Source organism: Eumetopias jubatus, unplaced genomic scaffold (assembly GCF_037043125.1).
Source record: "Eumetopias jubatus isolate StellerSeaLion01/CBP00866 unplaced genomic scaffold, mEumJub1_p1.0 scaffold_1, whole genome shotgun sequence".
NCBI lineage: Eukaryota > Metazoa > Chordata > Mammalia > Carnivora > Otariidae > Eumetopias > Eumetopias jubatus.
This window is the reverse complement of record NW_028274807.1, coordinates 218,204,991-218,226,717: the sequence shown is the minus strand read 5'-3', so window position 1 is coordinate 218,226,717 and position 21,727 is coordinate 218,204,991. Positions and strand designations below refer to the sequence as shown.

General features: G+C 63.6%; 2 protein-coding genes across 3 annotated transcripts; one reads left to right on the top strand and one right to left on the bottom strand.

Annotated features, from left to right (window-relative positions):
• Positions 1-1,054: 1,054 nt before the first annotated feature.
• Positions 1,055-13,878, top strand: PTBP1 (polypyrimidine tract binding protein 1). 2 transcript variants are annotated; one of them, XM_028126193.2, is made up of 15 exons: positions 1,055-1,161; positions 3,754-3,784; positions 7,225-7,300; positions 7,609-7,781; positions 7,863-8,009; positions 8,111-8,281; positions 8,376-8,486; positions 8,569-8,743; positions 8,993-9,070; positions 9,796-9,944; positions 11,082-11,115; positions 11,552-11,644; positions 11,724-11,940; positions 12,133-12,210; positions 12,297-13,878. In XM_028126193.2, exons 1-15 carry the CDS (start codon positions 1,154-1,156, stop codon positions 12,427-12,429), a joined length of 1,674 nt encoding a protein of 557 aa, XP_027981994.1. In that variant the 5' UTR covers positions 1,055-1,153; the 3' UTR covers positions 12,430-13,878. The 2 variants fall into 2 exon arrangements, with proteins under 2 accessions (XP_027981994.1, XP_027981995.1); XM_028126194.2 differs by lacking the exon at positions 8,993-9,070.
• A 326-nt stretch (positions 13,879-14,204) lies between these two features.
• PLPPR3 (phospholipid phosphatase related 3) lies at positions 14,205-20,874 on the bottom strand. The gene is made up of 7 exons (XM_028126191.2): positions 20,004-20,874; positions 17,247-17,432; positions 17,019-17,160; positions 16,737-16,932; positions 16,590-16,647; positions 16,337-16,510; positions 14,205-15,602 (listed from the first exon to the last, which is right to left on the bottom strand). Exons 1-7 carry the CDS (start codon positions 20,076-20,078, stop codon positions 14,205-14,207), a joined length of 2,229 nt encoding a protein of 742 aa, XP_027981992.2. The 5' UTR covers positions 20,079-20,874.
• Positions 20,875-21,727: the final 853 nt, after the last annotated feature.

The following is a 21,727-nucleotide window of genomic DNA, read 5'->3' as shown; positions in this document are numbered from 1 at the left end:
TCTCCCCTATCTCCAGCCTGGTCCCAACTAGAAACCCCTTTCTCAGCACGGACGTGCGGCGAAGGGGCCTCAGGGCCGTGTCCTCCAGTCCCGGCGCATCCACTCGGGGGGCACTGCGCCAAGCCCACCCTGCGCACGGCCTCCCAGCTCGGGCCTCTCTGAGCCCGGGCCGCCCCGCTGACCGCCGCTGTCGCCCCAACCCCGTACGACTCTGCCGGGAGATACGTTCAGGACGTTCCCTGGCTGCCGGGACGGAGACGCACCCCTTCCTGGTACCCCAGGACAGCGGCATTCTGCTCTGCGCGCCTGGGGCTCAGGCCCCCGCTGTGGGCAGGGCGGCCGCCCGGCCGCCGTACTTCCGCGCACCTCAGTTTCCCCATCCCTGCAGCCAGGGCAGGGGGCTGCGGTCGGGCTTCGCTGCTCTGGGGCGAACAGAGGACCGTCGGGGGCGATCCCTGACCACATCATGCTCTCAATATCAGAGACCAGCAGTGCAGACGGAGCCCTGGCTAGTCCGGGGCGGGTTAAGCGGCCTCCCCCTCCCCGCATGCCAACCTAGGAGTAAGGTCTCGGTTGGAATCAGCCTTTTCAGCCACGTGCCCAAAAGCAAGATGGAGCCCCATAGGTTCCCTGCCCGACTCCAAGATGGCGACGCACCTCCCTCTACCCTCACGCCCGCGGACGGATCCTGCCCGTTTGCAAGATGGCGGCAGCCTGGTGGAAAGCACGCTTCCCGCCGCCTGACTCGCCACGTACCCACTCTCAAGATGGCTTCTCCCGCAAAGCCCCACGCAGGAGAGCAGCTCGCCCACTGGCTCAGGCTCCGTGATATGATCCCGCCTTTTCTCCCCTCCCCCGTCTCCACGGGTCGTTTCCGCTTCGAGCCCTGACGGACGGCCGCCTTCCCCAATGGCCGCCCGCCATTCCTCTTGGCTCCACCCCTCGAGCGGCCTCCTAGCCATTGGGAGGCGCTGGCCGGGGCCCGCGGCGCCCGCCCCGCCCCCTCCCCGTGGCGGGAGCCAATGGGCAGAGCGCGCGGGGGACGTGTTCGGGCGTCTCCGCCATTTTGTGAGTCTATAACTCGGAGCCGTTGGGTCGGTTGCTGCTATTCCGGCGCCTCCACTCCGTCCCCTGCGGGTCTCCTCTGTGTGCAATGGACGGGTGAGTATTGTCTCTCCGCGCGCCCCGACGACTTCCTCGCGCCCCATCTTGGCCCTCGCCGCCGCCCGGGTCTCTTCGGGGCCGCGGCCCGCGCGTCGCTCCGCCCCCGCCCGAGTTCGTGGGCGCCTCCGGGGTCCCTCCCCTCCTCGGGCCTGCGGCGCGGGGGCGGCTGCCGGGGGCGCCAGACGGGCAGCGCCTCCCGGGCTCGGAGGGGATGGGCCGGGCCGAGTCCCGCTCGTTTCCGGCCCCCGCGCGCCTCGTCGCGAACGCACGCGGCGGTCGCGCGGCCCTTCCCGCGCCCCGTCCGTGCCCCGCGCGCACGCGCCAGCCCTCGCGCGCCCCGGGCGAGCCTCCCCGCGGCCCGTGTGGCCCTTCCCGCTCCCCGTCGAGCCCCCGCGCTTGCGTGCGCGGCCCTCCGCGCCCCCGTTGGGCTCTGCGCGTGCGCGGTCTTTCCCGCCGCTCGGACTCTGCCCTCGGCCTCCCCCGCCCGCCGCGGGCCCGGGCGCGGCCCGGAGACGCCGCCCTCCTGCCCGGAAGGGCGCGGGCTCTCCTCCGCCCCCGCCGGCCGCCCGGCCCCTCCCCGGCTACCCACAAAGGATGGCCGCGCGCCCGGCCCGGGGACCGGGGAGGGGCCCGCCCGCCCCCCCGCCCCCCCCTTTGTTCCCGCCCGCGGGGGGCGCTCCGGGCCGGCCGTTCCCGGAGCGCGAGCTGGCCCGGCGGCGCGTGCGGGGTGCGCTGCGGGGTCGTCGGGGCCGACGTGCCTGGGGGCGGGGGGGGGGGGGCACCTTCGGCTTCGGACGTTCGGCGCTCGGTCCGGGGGAAAGGGTGGAAGCTGCCGAAAGCGAAACTCGCGCTGAGCGGGGCTGTGGGCATCCCGCGCGTCCGGGGCCCCTTCTCGTTTCCCCGGGGGGAGGGGCGGGTGCCGGTGTCTCGAGAGTTGGAGGGTCCCGCAGGCGGCGCTGCTTATCTTCCCCTGATCTGGAGCCTTGAGCGGGGCCTCCTTCCGCCCCGGGGCTGACCCCCGGGGCGGGGCGGGGCGGCTCGGATGCCTGGAGGGTCACGTGTCCCGGTGCCTCGGGTTTGAAATGATAGGTTTCGGGCTGAATCGAATCCAGGCCTTGACGGAAAGAGCTGCCGCAGGAGGAGCGCGATCTGCTCGTGGCCCGCCTTCCGCGGGGGCCCGGCCGGACCGCCCCGGAGAAGCTCCCCCCGAGCTAGGGAGCTGCGGGTGCGGCGGCCTTGCCCGTGGAAGGCTCGCACGCTCCCCGCAGAAAGGCCGTCTCGCGGGAAACGCTTCCTGTGTGTGAGGCCCTCCCGGGGAGTAGGAGGCCGGAGCCGCTCCGGGTTAGCGGCCGCGGAGCTGCGTGCCTTTCATTCTTTTGGGTTTTCTGGGAAGCTTTTTCTTGGCTCGGAGATTTTTAAAAAGTATGTTGATAGCAGACTGTGGGCTTTCCTCCCCCCCTCCCACTATCGGGGACGTAAAGGCCCTGCTGTGAAAGAACAGGAACCGGTGAGAAAGGGCAGCTGAGGACTTGGGACCCCAGGACCACGGCAGTGCTTTGGGGCCCCGACGTCCCCGGGTTTGGGTCCTGCAAGCGTGGCTCCCCGGTGGCGGGAGGGAAGGAACCTGGAGCTCTGTGAACCAGAGAGGGAAATAGTGCAGGAAGCTGGTCTTTGTCCAGGTCGGGAGTGCAGGTGGTGGTCCCAGGGCCTCCTGCCCTGTCTGAGACGGCCCTCCCTGGCCATCGTGTGACAGCGCGGTGGCTGCGTCCACGGGGCCGCCAGGCCTCAGCACACGGTGACTGAAGCCCCTTTCTGGACCGACGCTCCCTGCGTTGGCGAGGACCTGGTCCTTTTGTAGGTGCCACACCAGTGCCCTTGGAAGGTGCTCAGCTGAGGCGTGCAGAGCTGTGGGAACCGTTCCTCCAGTAGACATGCTTTCTTCCCGCCATCCGTCCAGCCCGCCTGAGGCGGGGAGAAAGTCCAGTCACGCGGAGCCAGGTTGATGAGTAACCTGTGTTAATTTTATCTGATCACTTCAGCTGAGCTCCCCCCGCCTCCCAGGAACCTTCCATCCTTCCAATGTTGAGTCCAGAGCCCTGACCCCAGGGCCTATGAGCCCCCCCTTTCACTGGTCTCTTTGCCTGTTTGAGAATGTTCCCAAAGTGTTTCCACTTTTTGTAAAACAGACGACAATAGTTGAACCTCAACGTCAAGGGTACCTCCTGGGGTTTTTGAAGGGGTGTCTTTGTTTGGGGCGGGTCCGGAGGTGGGGCCTGGGGTCCTGCTGGGAGGGAGGGGAGCAGGAAGACAATGGTGGCTCCTTTTCAAGTTGAGGTTACAGGGACGACGCTCCCTTCCCTGTCTTCAGCGGTCTAGTTAGCAGAGGGCCTCAAGGTTGGGGGGATGTTGTGCCGCCAGAGGCCAAGCTGCTGGCCATGGGGGGACCTCCCAACATTCTGGTGGCAGTGGCTGGGGGCTGTCTTGACCCCTGGGACAGGGACTGGGGGACGGCCTCTCCTGCCCAGCCTTCCCACCTGCTGAGATGGGCAGCACACCTGGCTAACTGTTGTCCTTTTTTTCTCTCCACAGCATTGTCCCAGATATAGCAGTTGGTACAAAGGTAGGCACTTCTGGCTTGACTTCCTCGTTACACTTACTCAGCCTGAGTTTGCGCTGACCGCGTGGGCCCTTCTGCTCATCTGCAGAGCGCCGGCGCCGCCTCTACCCCCCAGTGCCCCAGCGTTGTCCCATTTGCAGGCCCTTCCCTCTGCCCAGCGGCATCAGACCCACCCCAGGCTGTGCGTTTCGGGCCCTGTGGCCTCACTGGCCCCTCAGGAGCAAGTGCACCTTTGGCCTTAATTTAGGTCCCTCCTCCCTGCCCTGAAATTGAGAGCTGGCAAGAGGCCTGCTTTTACCCACTCACGATTGAAGCAGGCTGTGCCGTGGGGCTGACGGGGACGTCTGCCCACGGAGGTTTTGAGCACCCCTGGTTTGGTGGGGGCCGAGGCAAAATCTGGTTATGCCCCCAGGCAGTTGGTGGGATGGGTGCTGGGGCTGGAGGACACAGCGGGGTTTCTGAGGCAGTTGGGGCTGTTTTTGATGGTGTCACGGTTTGGATAGTTTTTGTTAAGCATCCCGTAACCTTTTTAAACTAAGGGAAAAGGAGAGGTCTGTATCCTTTCTGTGTAGGAGTCACGTTACTTCTGTGTCCGAACCGTAAGAAAGGCAAACGTCGGAGCACAAAGTTGGCGGGGGTGCTCTCTCCCCACAGGAAGTGGGGCCAAGGTGGTTCTGCCCCAAGTTGAGGACCAGGCCTGTGTGTGCCTGGGAATGTGATCTCCAGGGGAATCCTGGGGCTGATTACAAGCACTGTTGGTTAGCTGGTTACCAGCTCTGTGTCCTGGCAGTGGCTGGGAGCCGGGGGGAGTCCCCCCTCCCTGGCCGTGGTTCCTGAGCTCCCTGCAGGTGGCTCAAGTGACCTGAGCAGGCAGCCAGATGGTTTCTGGTCAGTCGGCCATGGTGCCTGGGCTGGGTTTCACTTTTCCCAAGTGGTTTTTTGTCTTCACACGCAGCTTGTCCTGATCTTCCTGCAGATAAAACCTGTTTGTTCGGTGGCAGGAGGGGGAGAGGGACTTTGATTTGGAGCATTTGTAACAATCACAGAAAATGTCTGGATTGCGAGTAACCCTCCCCCTTTCTGTGGGAGCCGGTTCTTCAGTGGCTGTCCTCGGAATGGCCCCCTCTTGGCCATCCTGTTTCCAGGGGACCTTTGTTTCCAGAATCAGACCTGCATGGACAGAAAGCCTGGGGGCACCATCTCCTAATCTGCAGGGCTGAGGCTCCCCGCTAGCACATCCCCCTGAACCTGCACGCGGCCTATGGAGGAGCGGGACTAGCTGTGCAGGAAGGGAGTGCCATCAAGGTTCTTAGATGCCCAGGGAAGAAGAGAAGGTCCCCCCACTGCTGTTGACGGCAGAGCTGCCCTGAGCTGAGCAGCAAGTACACGCTTGAGGGTTCTTTTTCTGTTGATACTAAATGGACTCAGGTACATGCCGGTGGGGCCTCCCCAAGTGCCGGCTAGGAAGAGTGCCTGGCCTGGCCCAGCTGTGCACAGTGTTCTGCCCTGCAAATGTCCGTGCCCCTGCAGGCAGCCACCCCTTGAGTCCCTTGGTGTCCCTGTGCTGTAGGGTGCTCTTGAGCACCTCAGGCCTGTGTCATGGGAGTGGGAGCTGACAAGTGGGCGCATTGTCCTCAGACGTTGGAGGGGGGTGACCACGAAAGCTGCCACCCATCCTAGTCAAAGGCTGGGGCCTGGAAGCCCTTTTTAAGGCTGCATGGCCAACAGATGGGGGATCCTTTGTGAGCCTGTGGGGGCAGGTCAGGGCCCGAGTCCAGACACAAGAAGGGGCTTTGCTGTGGCTCAGGCAGGTGGGATCTGGACGTGCCTCCCCTTGGGGTGTGTCCTAAATGCTCGGGGTCTCGGGTGTGGGCCTTACCTGGAAGCCTTGAAGTCTGCAACTGGTTGGTTTTTAATGTCTAGTTTCATCGTGTCAGACTTTGGCCTGGGACCAAGTCTCACTGTTCATTTCTCTTTCTGAGCCATGGTGCCAACATGTGGGCACTTGCTTCTGCATCAGGGGCAGCCTAGGGCCTGTGGACTCCACAGAGTTGTGGGCTGGGGGGCATCTCTGCAGGTGCTGGCCTATCCTGGGGTTTGGGTCTGGGGACAAGCCCACGTAGCCATCTCAGCCGTGTGGGGCGGCCGTTCCTGGTCCTTATCCCAGAGGGCGGTCGGTAAACCTCTCGGGATTCCCTCGGCTGGTCTCACTGGATGCTGGGCGTGGAGGTTCTGAGGGGTTGTAGGGCACCCCAGCACTGGCTGAGGGGAGGGCTCCTGGGCGTTACTGGATGGCTGTGTGGCTGCTAAGCAGGCGGTTCGGAGGAGGGGCAGAGATAAGGTGTCCTTGAGGGGGCATAAACAGGTGGAAAAGGCAGTTTGAGGGAGAAGGGGTGAGGCTGCTGGAGGGCCAGGTGGGGTGGTCTTTCCTTTTCCTGCCCCAGGCACTGGGGCCTTGAAAGTCTTTCTGGCTCCCAGTTTTGTATCCAGAGATTCCATTTAAGGAGTTATTCCTGGTTCCTTGTGACGGAGGCCAGGACACAGATCTTGGTCCTGGGGTCCGGGCTGCAGAGGGCAGAAGCATGCAGTGGGAGCCGAGTCCTTGTGGCTTGTGGGGTCCCTGGCTGAGGAGTGCTTGCGTCTGGTGTGGCCCCTCACCTTGTAGAGAGTGGTTCTGTCCTCAGGCCTCAGCTAGTGGTAGGGATGGCTGCCTCTTTCTAGGCCCCGGGTCCATCTGATGTAGTTCTGGGGAGTCGTCCTGATCACGCGGAGACCAGTGAGTGAACAGGTGGTTTGTGGAGAGAGAGCAGCAGGCCACAAGTCACAGGGAGCCATGCACAAACGGGCTTATTCGGGCCCTTTAGGGGCTCACTCAGGGGCCCCCGCCCCTCAGTGGACAGCACCGCCCGTGTGGAGAGGTAGTATTTCTGTCTGTCTGAAAGCCACAAGGGCCAGGCTCAGGTTCCCTCAGACGCCTGGAAAATAGGGCAGGCTCCTGTGGCTGAACGAGTGGCTGCAGCATGACAAGGGGGCTTTGTTCCCCGGGCCTGCCAGTGGCCCTGTGGTCGTCGAAGACGGTCCCCTAGTGTTGACATGGGCAGGGCTGCAGCTGAGCTCTCTAGGACAGAATGGGGCTGGGCTCAGCTCCTTGTGGCTGTTGGCATGAGGCCCTGTCCGCGACAACACGGGAACGGTCCTGCGGAACGTGGAATGGAAGTGACACGGGCAAAGCCCCTGTAGGTGGCAGGTCCCCCACCCCCACCCTTGGGAAAGGAGCAGTGTTTTGGGATTAGGACCATGGGGCCGTGGTGAGTGAGGAATGGTCAGTTTGGGGAGTGGTTTTTTCCTCAAGGCCACGTTGCTGCGGGGAGGTGGGCCCGGGGTCGCGGGGGCGGGGGCGTCTGGTGTCCTGCCCTGCTCCACACACCCTCTCTCTCTTCCAGCGGGGATCCGACGAGCTTTTCTCTGCCTGCGTCACTAACGGACCCTTTATCATGAGCGGCAGCTCGGCCTCTGCAGGTAACTTACCCCTGAGCACCGTCCCCAGTTCCCTGGCTGGGGGGTTCCTCCTGTATGTTTGCGTGTGCTCTGCTGCTTTGGAGGACGTTTGGGGTGATTCGGTCCTGGCCATTGTGACCCGGAGTCCAGTCCATTCTCACCTGACTTCCCTGTGGACAGACAGGCGGGCGGACACCAGGCTTGGGGGCCTGCCTTGTCCTCGTGGTGGCCTTCCAGAGTCAGGAAGGAAGCTGGTTCTGGGGAGGGGCGGCTGGTTTTATGGGAGCCCGGACAGTGCTCTACACCCTACAAACCACTCCTCTTTTCAGCAAATGGGAACGACAGCAAAAAGTTTAAGGGTGACAACAGAAGTGCAGGCGTGCCCTCCAGAGTGATCCACATCCGGAAGCTCCCTGGTGACGTCACCGAGGGCGAGGTCATTTCCCTGGGGCTGCCCTTTGGGAAGGTCACCAATCTCCTGATGCTGAAAGGGAAAAATCAGGTACGTACCTCAGCCATGTGAGCGCCCTTTCCTGGGAGGGCCCTGGGGGTGTGGTCCCGGCTCATGCCTCTGTCCTGCTAGGCCTTCATCGAGATGAACACAGAGGAGGCCGCCAACACCATGGTGAACTATTACACTTCCGTCACACCCGTGCTGCGAGGCCAGCCCATCTACATCCAGTTTTCCAACCACAAGGAGCTCAAGACAGACAGCTCGCCAAACCAGGCAGTGCGTGCCGGGGGCCGGGGGCCGGGGGCCGGGGGTAGAGTCGGTGAGGACAGAGCTTGTGGCGCGGGACTCAGGCCCTAACTCCCCCTCTGCCCCCACAGCGGGCCCAGGCAGCGCTGCAGGCGGTGAACTCTGTGCAGTCAGGAAACCTGGCCCTGGCCGCCTCGGCTGCCGCGGTGGATGCTGGGATGGCCATGGCCGGCCAGAGCCCAGTGCTGCGGATCATCGTGGAGAACCTTTTCTACCCAGTGACTTTGGATGTGCTCCACCAGGTGAGATGACTAGGGGCGTACGTGCAGCTGCCTCAGGTCCTGGTCCAGATCATGGGGGTCACTGGGCAGAGGTTGACCACTCTTTCTCTCGCAGATCTTCTCCAAATTCGGCACAGTTCTGAAAATCATCACTTTCACCAAGAATAACCAGTTCCAGGCACTGCTGCAGTATGCTGACCCCGTGAGCGCCCAGCATGCCAAGCTGGTGAGTGGGCCCCTGGGATGCCCGGCTGGCCAGCGCACAGCCCCCAGCTGCTCAGGACCCTCTTCTCGCCCTCTCCCCACAGTCACTGGACGGGCAGAACATCTACAACGCCTGTTGCACGCTCCGTATCGACTTCTCCAAGCTTACCAGCCTCAACGTCAAGTACAACAACGACAAGAGTCGGGACTACACGCGCCCTGATCTGCCCTCCGGTGACAGCCAGCCCTCGCTGGACCAGACCATGGCTGCTGCCTTCGGTGAGACGCCCGGCTCGGTGCCCGGGACTACCGCGTGCCATGGGAGGCGAGGATGTGTAGCTCAGTCTCAGTGCCCCAGGCGCCCCGTGACGCTGACTCTGCCCGGGGAGGTTGGTGCGTGTTGCTCCTTACATGGCCAGCATAGCACACGGCCCAGACCGCCCACTGGGTGTGGGGTTGCAGACACACACAGCCCTCGCTCGCGGCGGAGGTGGTGGGTGCGATGATTAGTGTTTCATTTGTTTCTAGGTGCACCTGGTATAATGTCAGCCTCTCCGTATGCAGGAGCTGGTTTCCCTCCCACCTTTGCAATTCCTCAAGCTGCAGGTACTCAAACACTTGACCTTGGTCCCCACCGTCGATTGTGCATGCCCACACACCTTTCCAGTAGGTCTGCTTCCACGGGCAGCTGACGTGGGCTCAGTCTCGGGGGGAGCCCGCCTTCCTGGGTGCGGGTCTCTGGGTTCCCCGAGGAGCCTGGACAGGGCAGTCGTAGGACAGGGTCATGCAGAGAATCCGCTAACCCCCCAGTCTCTGGTCTGGTTCCCTTAAAGCACCTCCCGGGCGAGGACGAGCGCGCACGGTGGTTGGAGGGATGTGTCCCTAGTAGATGAATTTAAGTGGCCTGGTAAGCACAGCGGCATGAGCCGAGTGGGCACACCTGAGCGCCCCCCCCCCCCCCGGAGGGGGGGCTGGCCTGCCCTTGTGACAGGCACAGGCCTGCTGCGTCCCGCCTGGTTGTCGTCTGCATGGTGATGGGCGCCTGCATGCACGCACGGCCGAGGCCCGCCTGGGGCTCGATTCTGCATCCACTGAGCGGAGCTTTTGTACTGTTTGGCGCATGTAGACGGGTCCAAACCCAGCGCGACCTGTGCCCCGAGGAGAGGAAGGAGGAGCCGGCAAGGCTGCATGGTGGGCACCGGCCGAGAGTGGCCACGGGCACCTCCTGCGTGCTTCCGTTGTTGCATGAGGACAGGCAGGACCTGTGCTCGCCTCTTGGCAGACAACGCTGGGCGCTACCGCTCACCTCCTGACCGCCTTTCCCTCCCCAGGCCTCTCGGTTCCTAACGTGCACGGGGCCCTGGCGCCTCTGGCCATCCCGTCGGCGGCGGCGGCGGCGGCGGCAGCAGGTCGGATCGCCATCCCAGGCCTGGCAGGGGCAGGAAATTCTGTCCTGTTGGTCAGCAACCTCAACCCCGAGGTACGTGCCTCTTCCTTCCAGGCTGTTGGTCCCGGAAGCACAAGCGGGGGAGTCACACTCTGGGGTCTTAGTGCAAATGGCAGCAGGCTGAGCCCCTGTCAGCCTCAGGCGCCGGGGGTCCCTCGGGGGTCTCACCCCGGGTCACGCTCACTGCCTCCTTCCTCAGTGCACAGAGTTCTCTTGTTCTCTTTTACGCCTTGGTTTACGTTTCTAATTCCGTAAGATGCAGAGTTGAAATGTGTTTTGATACGTGAAAGCAGGCCTTAAAATTTGCAGCCAAACAAGGCACGGTCTGAAGAGGCCCGCAGACACCTCTGTCAAGCGGTGCCGGCCTGCAGCCGTGGTCCCGGGGATGGCGAAGCTGTGCCCATCCCCGTGGCTGCGTTTGGCTCAGAGAGAGCTCGGGTGAGCTGACCAGGGCTCGCGGGCTTTAACTCTTGAAAGATGGGACCGGCTTTAATGAGCGTTTCAGACTGTTCTGTCGTCTGTCTGCCCCTCCTGTGACTTCCTGGCCTGAGGCGGCCGCGGCCAGGGGCGCGTCTGGGCCCCACGCGAGCGAAGCCCTCCACTAACAGACTCGCTCCGCCTTGTGCTTGTGTGAGCCTGGTGCAGAGGCCCACCTGCCGCGGCGAGCAGGAGGCGGCGGCCCCCGGAGCCACCGGGCGGGCCGCGCGTGCTCTTGCCCGCTAGGGGAAGGGCGCTCTCCTGCCTGTTCCGCGAGGTGAACCTGTGACTTGTAATGTGTGTAGATCTTGACTGATGGAGCGCTCGTATTTCTTATGTATTTACTGACCTATGTTTTTTTGCTACTTTTTTTCTTTTCTCCCCTTCCCCTTTCCCAATTTTTTTTCTTGCCCTGATCCGGAATTTCTTTGCCAACTGACTGCACGGTACTTCTGCTTCCTGTTGTTGCTTGAAACCAAACAAAACCATAAATAAATAAAAAAAACAAAATTCCCCCTCAAACCCTGCTCTCCGGAAACCAACCTGCCCTTGAATATTAACATCCTGACAACTTCATCATCCATCAACCTGCACGCCTGTGGGGCTGCCTCCTCGTGGTGGACGATTGGCAACTCGCCCCCTGACCTCTCCCTTTCCCTGTCCCTCGCTGCCTTGCTCTGCTGTCCTCTAAAGAGAGTCACACCCCAAAGCCTCTTTATTCTTTTCGGTATGTTATCATTCACACTTTTATTACCTTGTTTTCATTTAATGGAGGTTATTTTTGACGCCCTAAGATGTACTATGAGTTTGCAGTTGGGCATTCTGCCTCGTTACGTGGCTTGCCTTCGGTTTGCGTATTTATTCTGATTCCGTAGACGCATGGTTTATTGCCCTGCATGCTTTTCGAAGAGTTAAAACGTGTTGGTAGCATGCTAAAGTGATGGTTCTTGGCAATTGACCTTTCCTGGATTTTATGACTTCTCTGCTGAAGGTAGTTTTCCTGGTAACATTCCCTGTGACTAGATGCAGGTGCCCAGAGGCAGAATAAGCAAACCTTCGGGAAGAGCCAGCCCTGTGCGGGGTGTGCGGGGCGTGGGGGCTGGCGGGGGAGGCGGCAGCAGGGCCCCAGGCGGCTCAGTGCCCCTGTCCCTGCGCTCTTGAAGGCGTGTACGGTGATGTGCAGCGGGTGAAGATCTTGTTCAATAAGAAGGAGAACGCCCTGGTGCAGATGGCAGACGGGAGCCAGGCGCAGCTGGGTAAGGCCCGTGGGGCGGGTGGGGGCCCCCGGGGCTGGTGCCTGTGGCGCCTTGGGTCACACGCGTCCTGCCTCCCCAGCCATGAGCCACCTCAACGGGCACAAGCTGCATGGGAAGCCGGTGCGCATCACGCTGTCTAAGCACCAGAATGTGCAGCTGCCCCGCGAGGGCCAGGAGGACCAGGGTCTCACCAAGGACTATGGCAACTCCCCCCTGCACCGCTTCAAGAAGCCCGGCTCCAAGAACTTCCAGAACATCTTCCCGCCCTCGGCCACTCTGCACCTCTCCAACATCCCGTACGTGCTGGGCTCCCTCAGGGAGGGGAGGGGAGGGGAGGGGAGGGGTCCTGTTGGAGTCAAGGGGCAGCTGAGGGAGAGGAAGAACCTGGCGCCTGCAGGGCTGTGACGTGCGGCCACGCCCCCCACCCTACCCCCGGCCCTCCCTGAGAAGCAGCAACATTCAACCCCCTTCTCCCCTTATGCCCACAGGCCCTCCGTGTCCGAGGACGACCTGAAGATCCTCTTCTCCAGTAACGGCGGGATCGTCAAGGGGTTCAAGTTCTTCCAGTGAGTGCCCTGACCCGCACCCCCGGGCCCAGCCCCCCAGGCCCAACCCCCAGGCCCGCCCTCACTCCCCTGCCCCTGTCCCCCAGGAAGGACCGCAAGATGGCGCTGATCCAGATGGGCTCAGTGGAGGAGGCCATCCAGGCGCTCATCGACCTGCACAACCACGACCTGGGCGAGAACCACCACCTGCGGGTCTCCTTCTCCAAGTCCACCATCTAGGGCCACCGTGGACCAGCCTGCCGGCGCCCGGCCACAACTTCCATCATTCCAGAGAAAAGCCACTTTAAAAAGCAGCTGAAGTGACCTTAAAAGACCAGAGATTTTATTTTTTTAAAAGAGAAATCAGTTTACCTGTTTTTAAAAAAATTAAATCCGATTCACCTTGCTCACCCTGGGGAGATGGGGTGCCGGCCTCAGGCTCTTGGTGACGAGTGGACAGTGTGCCCCACTCCCTCCCCAGCCCCCCAAGCCCGTGCCTTCTGCAGCCTCTGTGGGGTGGGCGCTTCCAAACCTCGACTCGGCTTTCTTGTGCCTTAAAACCCGCTGCTCTGGCAGGGCCCTCTCGCGGTAGCAGACGCGTGGGTGGGGGGCTGGGGGCTGGTGGTGGGCCTCCTGCATGGGATCATGTGCCTGGTGCAGCGGGGGGCTGCGAGCTGCAGGGTCCAGCCGGCACCCCCAATCCGTTTAATCAAGTGTGTGATTCGCCCCAGTCCCAGGGACCCCGACCCGGGGCAAGACCCCGAGGGCACCGTCCCTGTCCTCCTTCAGCTCCGAGCTCTGTGTCCACCGTAACCTCTGTATGACGCTTTGATGCAGTTGCAGACACCTGTGCCTAGCAATATTTCCAGTTGACCAAATATTCTAATCTTTTTTCATTTATATGCAAAAGACATAGTTTTAAGTAACTTTTTATATAGCGAGATAAAAATGGTATGAGTGTAATCTCCATTTCCTCCCTGTGGTATGACCTCGCATACTGTACTTTTCTATTTTATTCCTTGTAATGAAGTCGCAGGGCAGGATCTAGTTTCCAGGGCGGGCCGGCTGGGGGCCGGCAGGGGAGCCTGGTCCTTCCCGAGGACTCCTCCAGATGCCTTACTCACACCTAACCTGTCCTCCCCTCTGGGGGGACGACCGCTCTTAAAACTTTCAGGGTTTCCGCTCTCCTGCAGATTTTGGACCAAAGTTTTGTTTTTTTGTCTGCCTCTAACGCTGGGGCCCCGGAAAGTGGGACAGCGGCCCCCGAGTCTTAACTGTCTCCCCGCACATGGTCCTGCACTCAGGGTCCAAGGGGCTCCCCTGTGAGCAGACCCCGTGCTGGCCAGCCCTTCCCTTGGGCCTGGACCCTCGAGTTTCCGTGTTGGGGTGGAACAAGGGTGTAAATATTTATAATTTTTTTATACCTGTTGTAAAACGAGGGGCAGCAAACATGGTTTTTTATAAAGGTGACACAGATGTATATTTTGGTAACCCGCAGTTACAGGCTCAGTATTGTGACGGGGACGGGGCACATTCCACTGCCCGCCCTACGGCTTGTAATGCAGAGAGAACCGAATTAAAGCGATTTTACAACTCCTACCTTTTCTGTAGGCTCTTTCTTCCTGCTCACATTGTAGAGGCCCCTGGCCAGTCTGCTGGACTTTGGAATAAATGTCTCTGCACCCTGCACTGATCTCCTCTTTATTCCGCCTGTTTGTCTCCACTGCTGTTTCCTCCTCCGTGTGAATTACCTTTTTGTCTCCCTCGCTTGTGACGGGGGCGGGTGGGCTCAGGGGAGCCAGGAATGTGGGCCTCGGCCCCCCGAGTGTGGGACGCCCCCCGTCGCACCCCTGCCGGGCAGTGGGACCATCCTCAGACCAGTGACTCAGAGATAGAGGACTCCAGCCGGTATCAACCTTTTATTGTACGATCGTGAAGTTCCCCCCCCCCCCGCTCCCGCCCCCTCCCACCCAATGGCCTCCACCTGCACCCCCATGCGGCCTCCCAGTCCCCCATCAGTCCTTGAACCTCCGGGCCGCCTGCATCTTGCGGTAGTAGGCCTCGGCCTCGGCCTCGCCTGCGGCCTCGCGCTCGCCCAGCACCAGGCCGCTGGCTTTGCGCCTCAGCGTGGACTCGCGGCTGGCCGGCCCCAGCGCGCCATCAGTCACGCTCAGCGGGGGCAGCCCCTCGCCGGTGGCCAGGTTGACCGTGGCCACGGCCCCGAACCGCGGCTCCTCTTGGTCCACGTCGCTGACGGACGAGCCGGGGGACACACCTGGCGGCTTGGGCCCCCCGCGGAAGCCGCGGGCCAGGTCCCCCAGCTCGTAGCCGCCCTCGCCCTCCAGCCCCTTGGCCGCGCCGCCGGCCGTCTTCCACTCCCAGGGCCCGTTACCCGCGGACAGGTGGACCACGGGATGGTGGGGCGCGTGCGCGTCGATGGTGACGATGCTGGCCGAGTCGCGGTCCGACGGCGAGCGGTACTGCGAGGAATCGGAGCTGGCGCTGGAGGACGAGGCGGTCTCCGCCACCTTGGGGCCAGGCCCGCCCGGCGCCTTGGACATGGCGATCACCTGCAGCAGCCGCGGGGGGTTGGCCACGCGGGGTTGTGCGGAGGCGGCTGCTGCTGCTGCCGCCGCCGCCGCCGCCGCCGCCCCGCTCTTCTCTGCCATCATGAGCCACTTGGCCCGCACAGCCGCACTGCTTTTGGGAGACAGGCCTGCGGCCGCCTGCGCCCCCTCCTCAGGGATGTGCACCAGCGGCTGGGGCCCGGCTCGCGGCGGGAGAATGACCCGAGGCCCCAGCCCCGGCCGGGCCTGGACCGTGGGGTAGAGTGAGGGTGGGGCTGGACCCCCTTCCTCGCCCTCCTCCTCCTCCTCCTCTTCCTCCTCCTCCTCCTCCTCCTCCTCCTCCTCTTCCTCCTCCTCCGCCATGGGCTCCGCAGGTGCCCGCAGGTGCCCGGGGCTGGCCTCGTCAGGCAGCCCCAGGCCACGGCCCTCCAGCGACTTCTGCTTCCACTCGCTGATGAGCTGCTTGGAGCGGGAGGCGTCGAGGGGCACGTGGATGGTCATGTGGCGGCGAGCGGGGTCATCCAGGGAGGGCGTGCTGACGCGGGGCAGCGTGTGGCTGAAAGTGACCATGTTCTCCTTGCCCATGGGGCTGCGCGGGGCCAGCAAGTCCACGTCCACACTGGCCCGCTTCAGGCTGCCCAGTGAGGTCTTCTCTCTGGCTACGGGCCGGGGCACACCTTCCAGCCGCCCCGGCGGGCCCAGCTCGTCAGTGCTCACGGACTTGTTCTGCTGGTACACGGAGTCGTGGCCCCGCTGGGTCAGAGCCCGAAGCGCATCCTTGGCAGGGGCCAGCGCCGTCGGCTTCTCTGCAGTCGGGGCCTGGAAGTTGCCCACAGCGTGGCAGGCCTGGGGGTGAGGCAAGGGCTGGAGACCAGGGTTCTCACCATGCAACAGACCTGCCAAGGCGGTCCGAGGGGGCGAGCCTGGCCCTCGGTGCAGAATCAGAGGACGGAGTCCCACTCTTTTCCCAATGGGGCAAGCTCTGGTCAGGCCACTCAGGCTCTAACCGTTTGGCAAGTCTGAGCCCATGAGATTCTGACTCCAGCATTCCAAGGGAGGAGACTCACCGGGGTCCCCCCAGGGTAGGGCCAGGCCTACCCCCTCGGGCCTCCCCCTGGGGGCCGGCCTCCGCCCTCGGACCTCCCCCTCGGGGCTGGTCTCCGCCCTCAGACTGCCCTCCCTCCACCTCGGACCTCCCCCTGGGGGCCAGCCTCTGCCCTCAGACCTCCCCCTTGGGGCTGGCCTCTGCCCTCAGACCTCCCTCAACCTTGGAGCTCCCCCTGGGGCCGGCCTCTGCCCTCGGACCTCCCCCTGGGGGTTGGCCTCCACCCTTAGACCTCCCCCGGGGGGGGGGGGTCAGCCTCCACCCTCGGACCGACCCCTGGGGGCCGGCCTCCACCCTCGGACCTCCCCCTCGGGGCTGGTCTCCGCCCTCAGACTGCTCTCCCTCCACCTCGGACCTCCCCCTCGGGGCTGGTCTCTGCCCTCAGACTGCCCTCCCTCCACCTCGGACCTCCCCCTGGGGGCCGGCCTCCGCCCTCGGACCTCCCACCTGGGGCCGGCCTCCCCCGACCCCTCACCAGGTAGGCGGCGATGCCAGCCCCGATGAGGAAGCCCGCATAGACGTCCACCGGGTGGCTGCGGTACTGTGTGATCTGGGTGAGGCCGCAGACGCCCGCCGCGATGGCGAAGGCGAACACCAGCATGGGCTTGAGCAGCTTGGTGGTGTCCGAGATGACCGAGTTGAAGTACATCTGGGGACAGGGCGGGGCGGGTCAGAGCGTGGTTCCCCGCTGGCGGCCGGGCTCGGGCTCGGGGTGGGCCAGGACTCACCGACACGTAGACCGCAGCGAAGGCGGACAGCGTGGCGTGCTGTGACGGGAAGGTCTTCCTGTAAGACGTGGCAGGTGAGCGGGTGGGCTCCGCCCCCCTCGGGGCCTCCGACGCCCGCCCTGCACGGCTGGGTGGGGGCCAGCTCACCGTGCAGACAGGATGGCGTGGGTATCGTGGCCGGAGCAGATGTCCTGGGTGATGTAGGGGTTGGCCTCGCACGACGTGCCCAGCAGCGTGTAGTTGGGCTTGCAGACCGTCAGGAAGAAGGGCGCATGGTAGCCGGTGGCCAGCTGGATGACGTCGGTCACCAGGGCGGTGGCGCACAGGCCGAACACGTGGACGCCTGCGGGGCAGCGGGGTCAGGGCTGGGGAGGGGAGTCGGGCGCGTGCACACGGAGGGCGTGGGGGGGTGCCCTCTGGCGAACTCACCCACAAACCGCACCGTGCGCCGCAGGAAGGAGTTAAAGCTGCAGCCCCCCGCGTTGATGCTGCCCTCGGCCCCGCCTGGGCCCCCGCCGCGGCCCCACAGCCGGGACTGCAGACAGTACAGCATGCCCTCGCCGACCATGATCTGCCCGACAGGGAGGCGTTCAGCCAGGCTCCCGGCCAGGGGGGTGCCCACAGGCCAGCCCAGGCCCCCCGGCACCCAGGACTCACCGAGGCCGCAGGGGCCGCAAAGGCCAGGCTGAGCAGCATGAGCAGCGGAATGAGCTCCTCGTTGGTCTCCACGTAGGGCATGGAGAGCGTGCGGTCATAGCACTGGAAACCCACCTTGGCCGGCTTGAAGAGATCGGTCAGCTCCAGGAAGTAGAGGGACACGACGGAGGACGCCACTATGGGAAGCTGCAGGAGGGCAGCGGCCAGGGTCACCCCACCCTTGCTCACCGAGCCTGCCGTCCACCACCCATGCTGCGGCCTGGCCGCCCGGGCGCCATCCTTCCCTCACTCGGGCCTGGAGCAGCCAGAGCTCAGATTTGAGTGGGACCTCCTGCCGGTCGTGGACTCTCCCAGCGTCCTACACCTTCCCTTCTGCGCCACGGAACATCCACAGGGGCCAGGCTGGGGCTGGCACCATGGGGACCAGAGTAGGCAGGCGCCTGGGGGGCTGGCTGCCTCAGGAAGCCCCCCTCTGCAGTTCATGCACGGGGCCCCAGACGCAGATGAAGCCCACGAGCCACGAGAGGCCTCCCTCTTCACTCCTGCCTTGAACGGCACTTTAAGGGGGGGCCTCGGCCCTCCCTCCTGCCCTGACCGGGGGTCCCCAGAGGGGAAAATGCCAAAGGTGGGCTTGTAGAAGCTGGGCTCTAGTCCAAGGGGCGCTTATTGAGGGCTTGCTGCATGCAGGAATGAGGCCCAAGGCAGTGGAGTGAAGGGGTTCCCAGCCCTCTGCTGGACTCGAATCCTGGCTCCACCACTCCCCTGTGCCTCAGTTTCCTCAGCTGAAGACAGGAATGAGAGTCACCACGTCCCAGGGCTTCAAAGTAGGACTGGATGAATAAGTATACAGAAGGTGCCTACGCAGTGCCCAGCACACGCAGAGCCTTTAGTGGTTACTAGCTCCAGTTATTCCCTTCTCCGTGACCATGAGCACAAGCGGGCTGTGGGGCGGCCTGACCACGTCAGGCCGTGGACAGGGTTTTCGGCGGGGCCTGGGCAAGAGGGTCCTTGGAAGTGTCCTTCTCTGCTGAGGCCCTCATGGCTTTCCAAGCTTCCAGGCTGCAACGCCTGCCTGACTCCCCACTCCTGCCCTCTGCCCCCACCTCCTCCCAGCCGGAAACACCTGCTGGCGGGGGCCCACTCTGGAGCCCACCACCCCCAGAGGGTCTCTCTGTGCCACCCACTTCTCCTTGCATCTGGAGACCCTTACCCAGAAACCAAGGAGCATATCAGGCAGGCCCCCAGGAAAATGACCCACGATCATGATGTCCTGCCCACATACTTAATGTGTGTGTGCAAACACATTTATGTAAGACTCACAATAAGAGAAAAGCAAACTAGAGCAGACACACAACCTTGCACCCATCGGACTAGCTCCAGAGCTCTGCTAGCACACGGTGCTGGTGCCAGGCAGTAAACGGGCACGGGTGCCCCGTAAAAGTCTGGCCTCCACAGGGGGCAATTTGGGGTCTGTCCCCAGGGATGTGATCTGCAGATAAGCTCAGGCTTGGCAGACCAAAGGGCTTTCCCTACAGGAACATCCGCGACAACCCCTGAATATGCAGCTACCTGGGGTGGTGACTCGGAGCTGGGGTACTACACGGCCCTGCAAAGGGGTGGGTCAGAGGGAAGCTGAGAGCTCCCCTGGGAAAAAGCCAAGAGCAGAAACTTGTCTATAAAGGTGTTGGGGGTCCTGGGATCGAGCCCCGCATCGGGCTCCCTGCTCGGCGGGAAGCCTGCTTCTCCTTCTCTCTCCCCCTGCTTGTGTTCCCTCTCTCGCTGTGTGTCTCTCTGTCAAATGAATAATAAATAAAATCTTTAAAAAAAAAAAAAAAAAAAGAAGGTGTTGGGGAAGGGCTGCACGTCTGACAGATGTGAGTGGGTGTGTGGAACGCTTTCTGGAGGGTGCAGGTGAGAGCAGGGGTGAGGAGGACCGCAGGGAGGGAGCGGGTCTGCAGGGACCCTGAGAACATACAACCTATTAGGATGGGGATTTGAATGCAAATCTGAAAACAATCAGATTTTTGGCTCCTAGTGGAGGGACCCACTGGCCTGGGGGTGAGCCACTGGCTCTGGTACCCTGTACGTGGGGGGGCGCGATTTGCTCAGGAAGGGGGACCCCCGCTCATCCACCTACACCCTGCCTGGACCCCTCCGTGGAGTGGGGTTTTTGTGGCAGGTGCAGCGGGGGAGACTGTGGCCACAGGACGTGTCCAAGGATGGATAACTATCACCCTGTGCCATCATCAGCACTGAGCATGTGTCAGGTGACTGCCTTTAAAGTCTATTCTTTTAAACATTCATAAAGCCCTCACTGTGTGCCAGGCCTGTTCTCAGAGGCTTATGGGACTCGCCCCAGCCTCCTCCATTAGCAGAGGAGGGATCTGAACTTAGACCCTGATGCTTCATAGCCCACGTGCTGGAGGAAGACCCTGCATCCCAAACCTCTCCCGGCCCCAGCGCCTTGCTCCAGCCCCTCCAGGTGACCTGTACCGCAGTGTGAATGTCCCAATTCCCAGAATTTGCCCCGTCTGTTTCCTTGGCCCAGAACGCCCTTCTGTGCCTCTCGAACTCCTACTCACCCTGCACAGCCCGATTCCTCTGACCCCCACACCCAGGCGCCCTGGCTGTGCCCCTACCTGCGGCCGACCGGAGCTGTGCCCACCCCTGTCCAGCGTAGAGGTCCCCGAGGGCGCGTGGGACAGAGGCCTTTGCCCCGCCCCCACCGGTGCGACGCCCCCGCCCCCCCCCACTCACCTCCACGAAGTAGAAGCAGGGAAGAAGCGTCATGCTGTCCTTTGGGGTTTTATTCTTCTCCTTGGTCGCTATCATGGTGCCGCGGGCTCCACAGGCCGTGGTTGGAGGGGACAAAGACGCGCTGGAGGAGGGGAGGCGCAGTCTGAGCCCTGGGGGGACCCGGTGCCCAGCGCCTGCGGGGGAGGGGAGGGCAAAGATATGCCAGAACCGCCCGGGGAAACTGAGGCTGGGGGGAGAGGGGTGTCCCCGCGGCCTCCCCCCGCGCACTGCGGCCCTGCCAAACAATCCAGCTGCCGGGCACCCCCACACACCCCAGATGGGGGGTCGGGAGGGGCCCAGTAGAGGGCGGGGCCGGCCTGATTTAGGAGTCCCCGGGCCGGGGCCGCTCCCCGCCTCAGGGCGGGGGCCCCCGGGAGGGGGGGAAAGGAGGGTCCCGGCGGCGGGAAAAGGGGTGCGGCCCGGGCCCTCCGCCCGCAGGCCCCTCACCTGGCGCGCGGGCGCTCGGAGGGCGGAGCCGGCGGCCGCGCCGGGCGGGGGCTGCGGCGCGGCGAGCACAAAGCGCGGCCCTTCCCCCGCCGGGGCGGAGGGGAACCGCGAACGGGAGGGCGGGGAGGGGAGGGGAGGGGAGGGGGCCCCGCCCGGCCCGAGACCCCGCGCCCGCGACGGCCTACGTGCGGCGCGAGGGGCGGGGGCTCTTTGTCTCGGCGCGTCGGGGGCGCCGCGCGCGTCCGTCGCCGGGCTGCTTCCCGGGGCGTGCGCTGAGTGCGCGCCGGGCTCCCGCCTCCTCCGTCTGGGGGCCTCGGGGGGTCTCTGGGGTCTCGGGTCCCCGTAGTGGCGGGCTGGGGCCGGGGTCGGCGCTCCCCTCCCCTCCCGGGCCCCTCGCGTCGGCCTCGGGAGCCCCATCGACGCTGGGCGCGGGGCGGGGTCTCTGGGTCCCTGGGTCCCTGGCTATCCCTGTGTCTCCCCCGGGCTCCCCTTGTCCTCTGCCCGCCCCACGCCCGGTCTCTGTCCCCCTCCCTGGGGCCCGCCGCTGGGCGGCGCACGTTTCCATGGCGAGGGCCCCGAGCGCCGGCGCTGTCTGGAGACAAAAGAGGCTGGGGGGGCTTGCCCTGGCTCCCTACCGTGCCCCCTCCCGCCCCGTGCGCCCACCCGAGGTCTGCCCTCGGCTCCACGGATCTGCAGGCCCCTCGCCAGGCTCCCAGCGGGCCGGGCGCACGGCAGGATGCCCCGGGATGCGGGGGCGGCGGGTATGGTCCTCCTGGTGAATACGCGATGCGCACCTAGGCAGTGCTTGCTGTTGATGGGTGTTTCCTCCTTACCACACACACCCATGGGGAGTACGCACTGGCTGACCCTTCATTTTATGAATGGGGAAACTGAGGCCCAGAGAACTTAAATCACTGTCCAAGGGCGCCAGGCCCCAAACGACAGGACTTTATTCGGCTCGTTTATTCGCCATCTCTTGAATACCCGCTGTATACTCGGCCCTGTAGAGTCACTGGGGAGCCACTGGGAAGTGGGACGGACCCTGATTACCAATCCTGAGGTTAATTGAGCGTCTCATCGGAGCAGGGGGTGGGGGCTGCATTAACTGAGCGCCTACTGTTTGTCACCCCTGGTCTTCATTTCTATTCAGCCACGTAGACCCCATCCCCATCCTGGCTTGGACCCTTCCTGTTTTAAAAGAGCTCCGTGCGTTTTCCAAGACGAAGGTCTGTGTGGTG

Excerpts from the sequence above, each read along its gene's own strand:
- PTBP1 (XM_028126193.2), top strand. Across the intron at positions 8,487-8,568 it reads GCGCCCAGCATGCCAAGCTG|TCACTGGACGGGCAGAACAT; the intron begins GTGAGTGGGCCC and ends CTCTCCCCACAG. Across the intron at positions 9,945-11,081 it reads TCAGCAACCTCAACCCCGAG|AGAGTCACACCCCAAAGCCT; the intron begins GTACGTGCCTCT and ends TGTCCTCTAAAG.
- PLPPR3 (XM_028126191.2), bottom strand. The coding sequence starts at position 20,078 with ATGATAGCGACCAAGGAGAAGAATAAAACCCCAAAGGACAGCATGACG. Across the intron at positions 16,648-16,736 it reads CACGCCATCCTGTCTGCACG|GAAGACCTTCCCGTCACAGC; the intron begins GTGAGCTGGCCC and ends CACGTCTTACAG. Across the intron at positions 16,511-16,589 it reads TCGCTGCGGTCTACGTGTCG|ATGTACTTCAACTCGGTCAT; the intron begins GTGAGTCCTGGC and ends CCCTGTCCCCAG.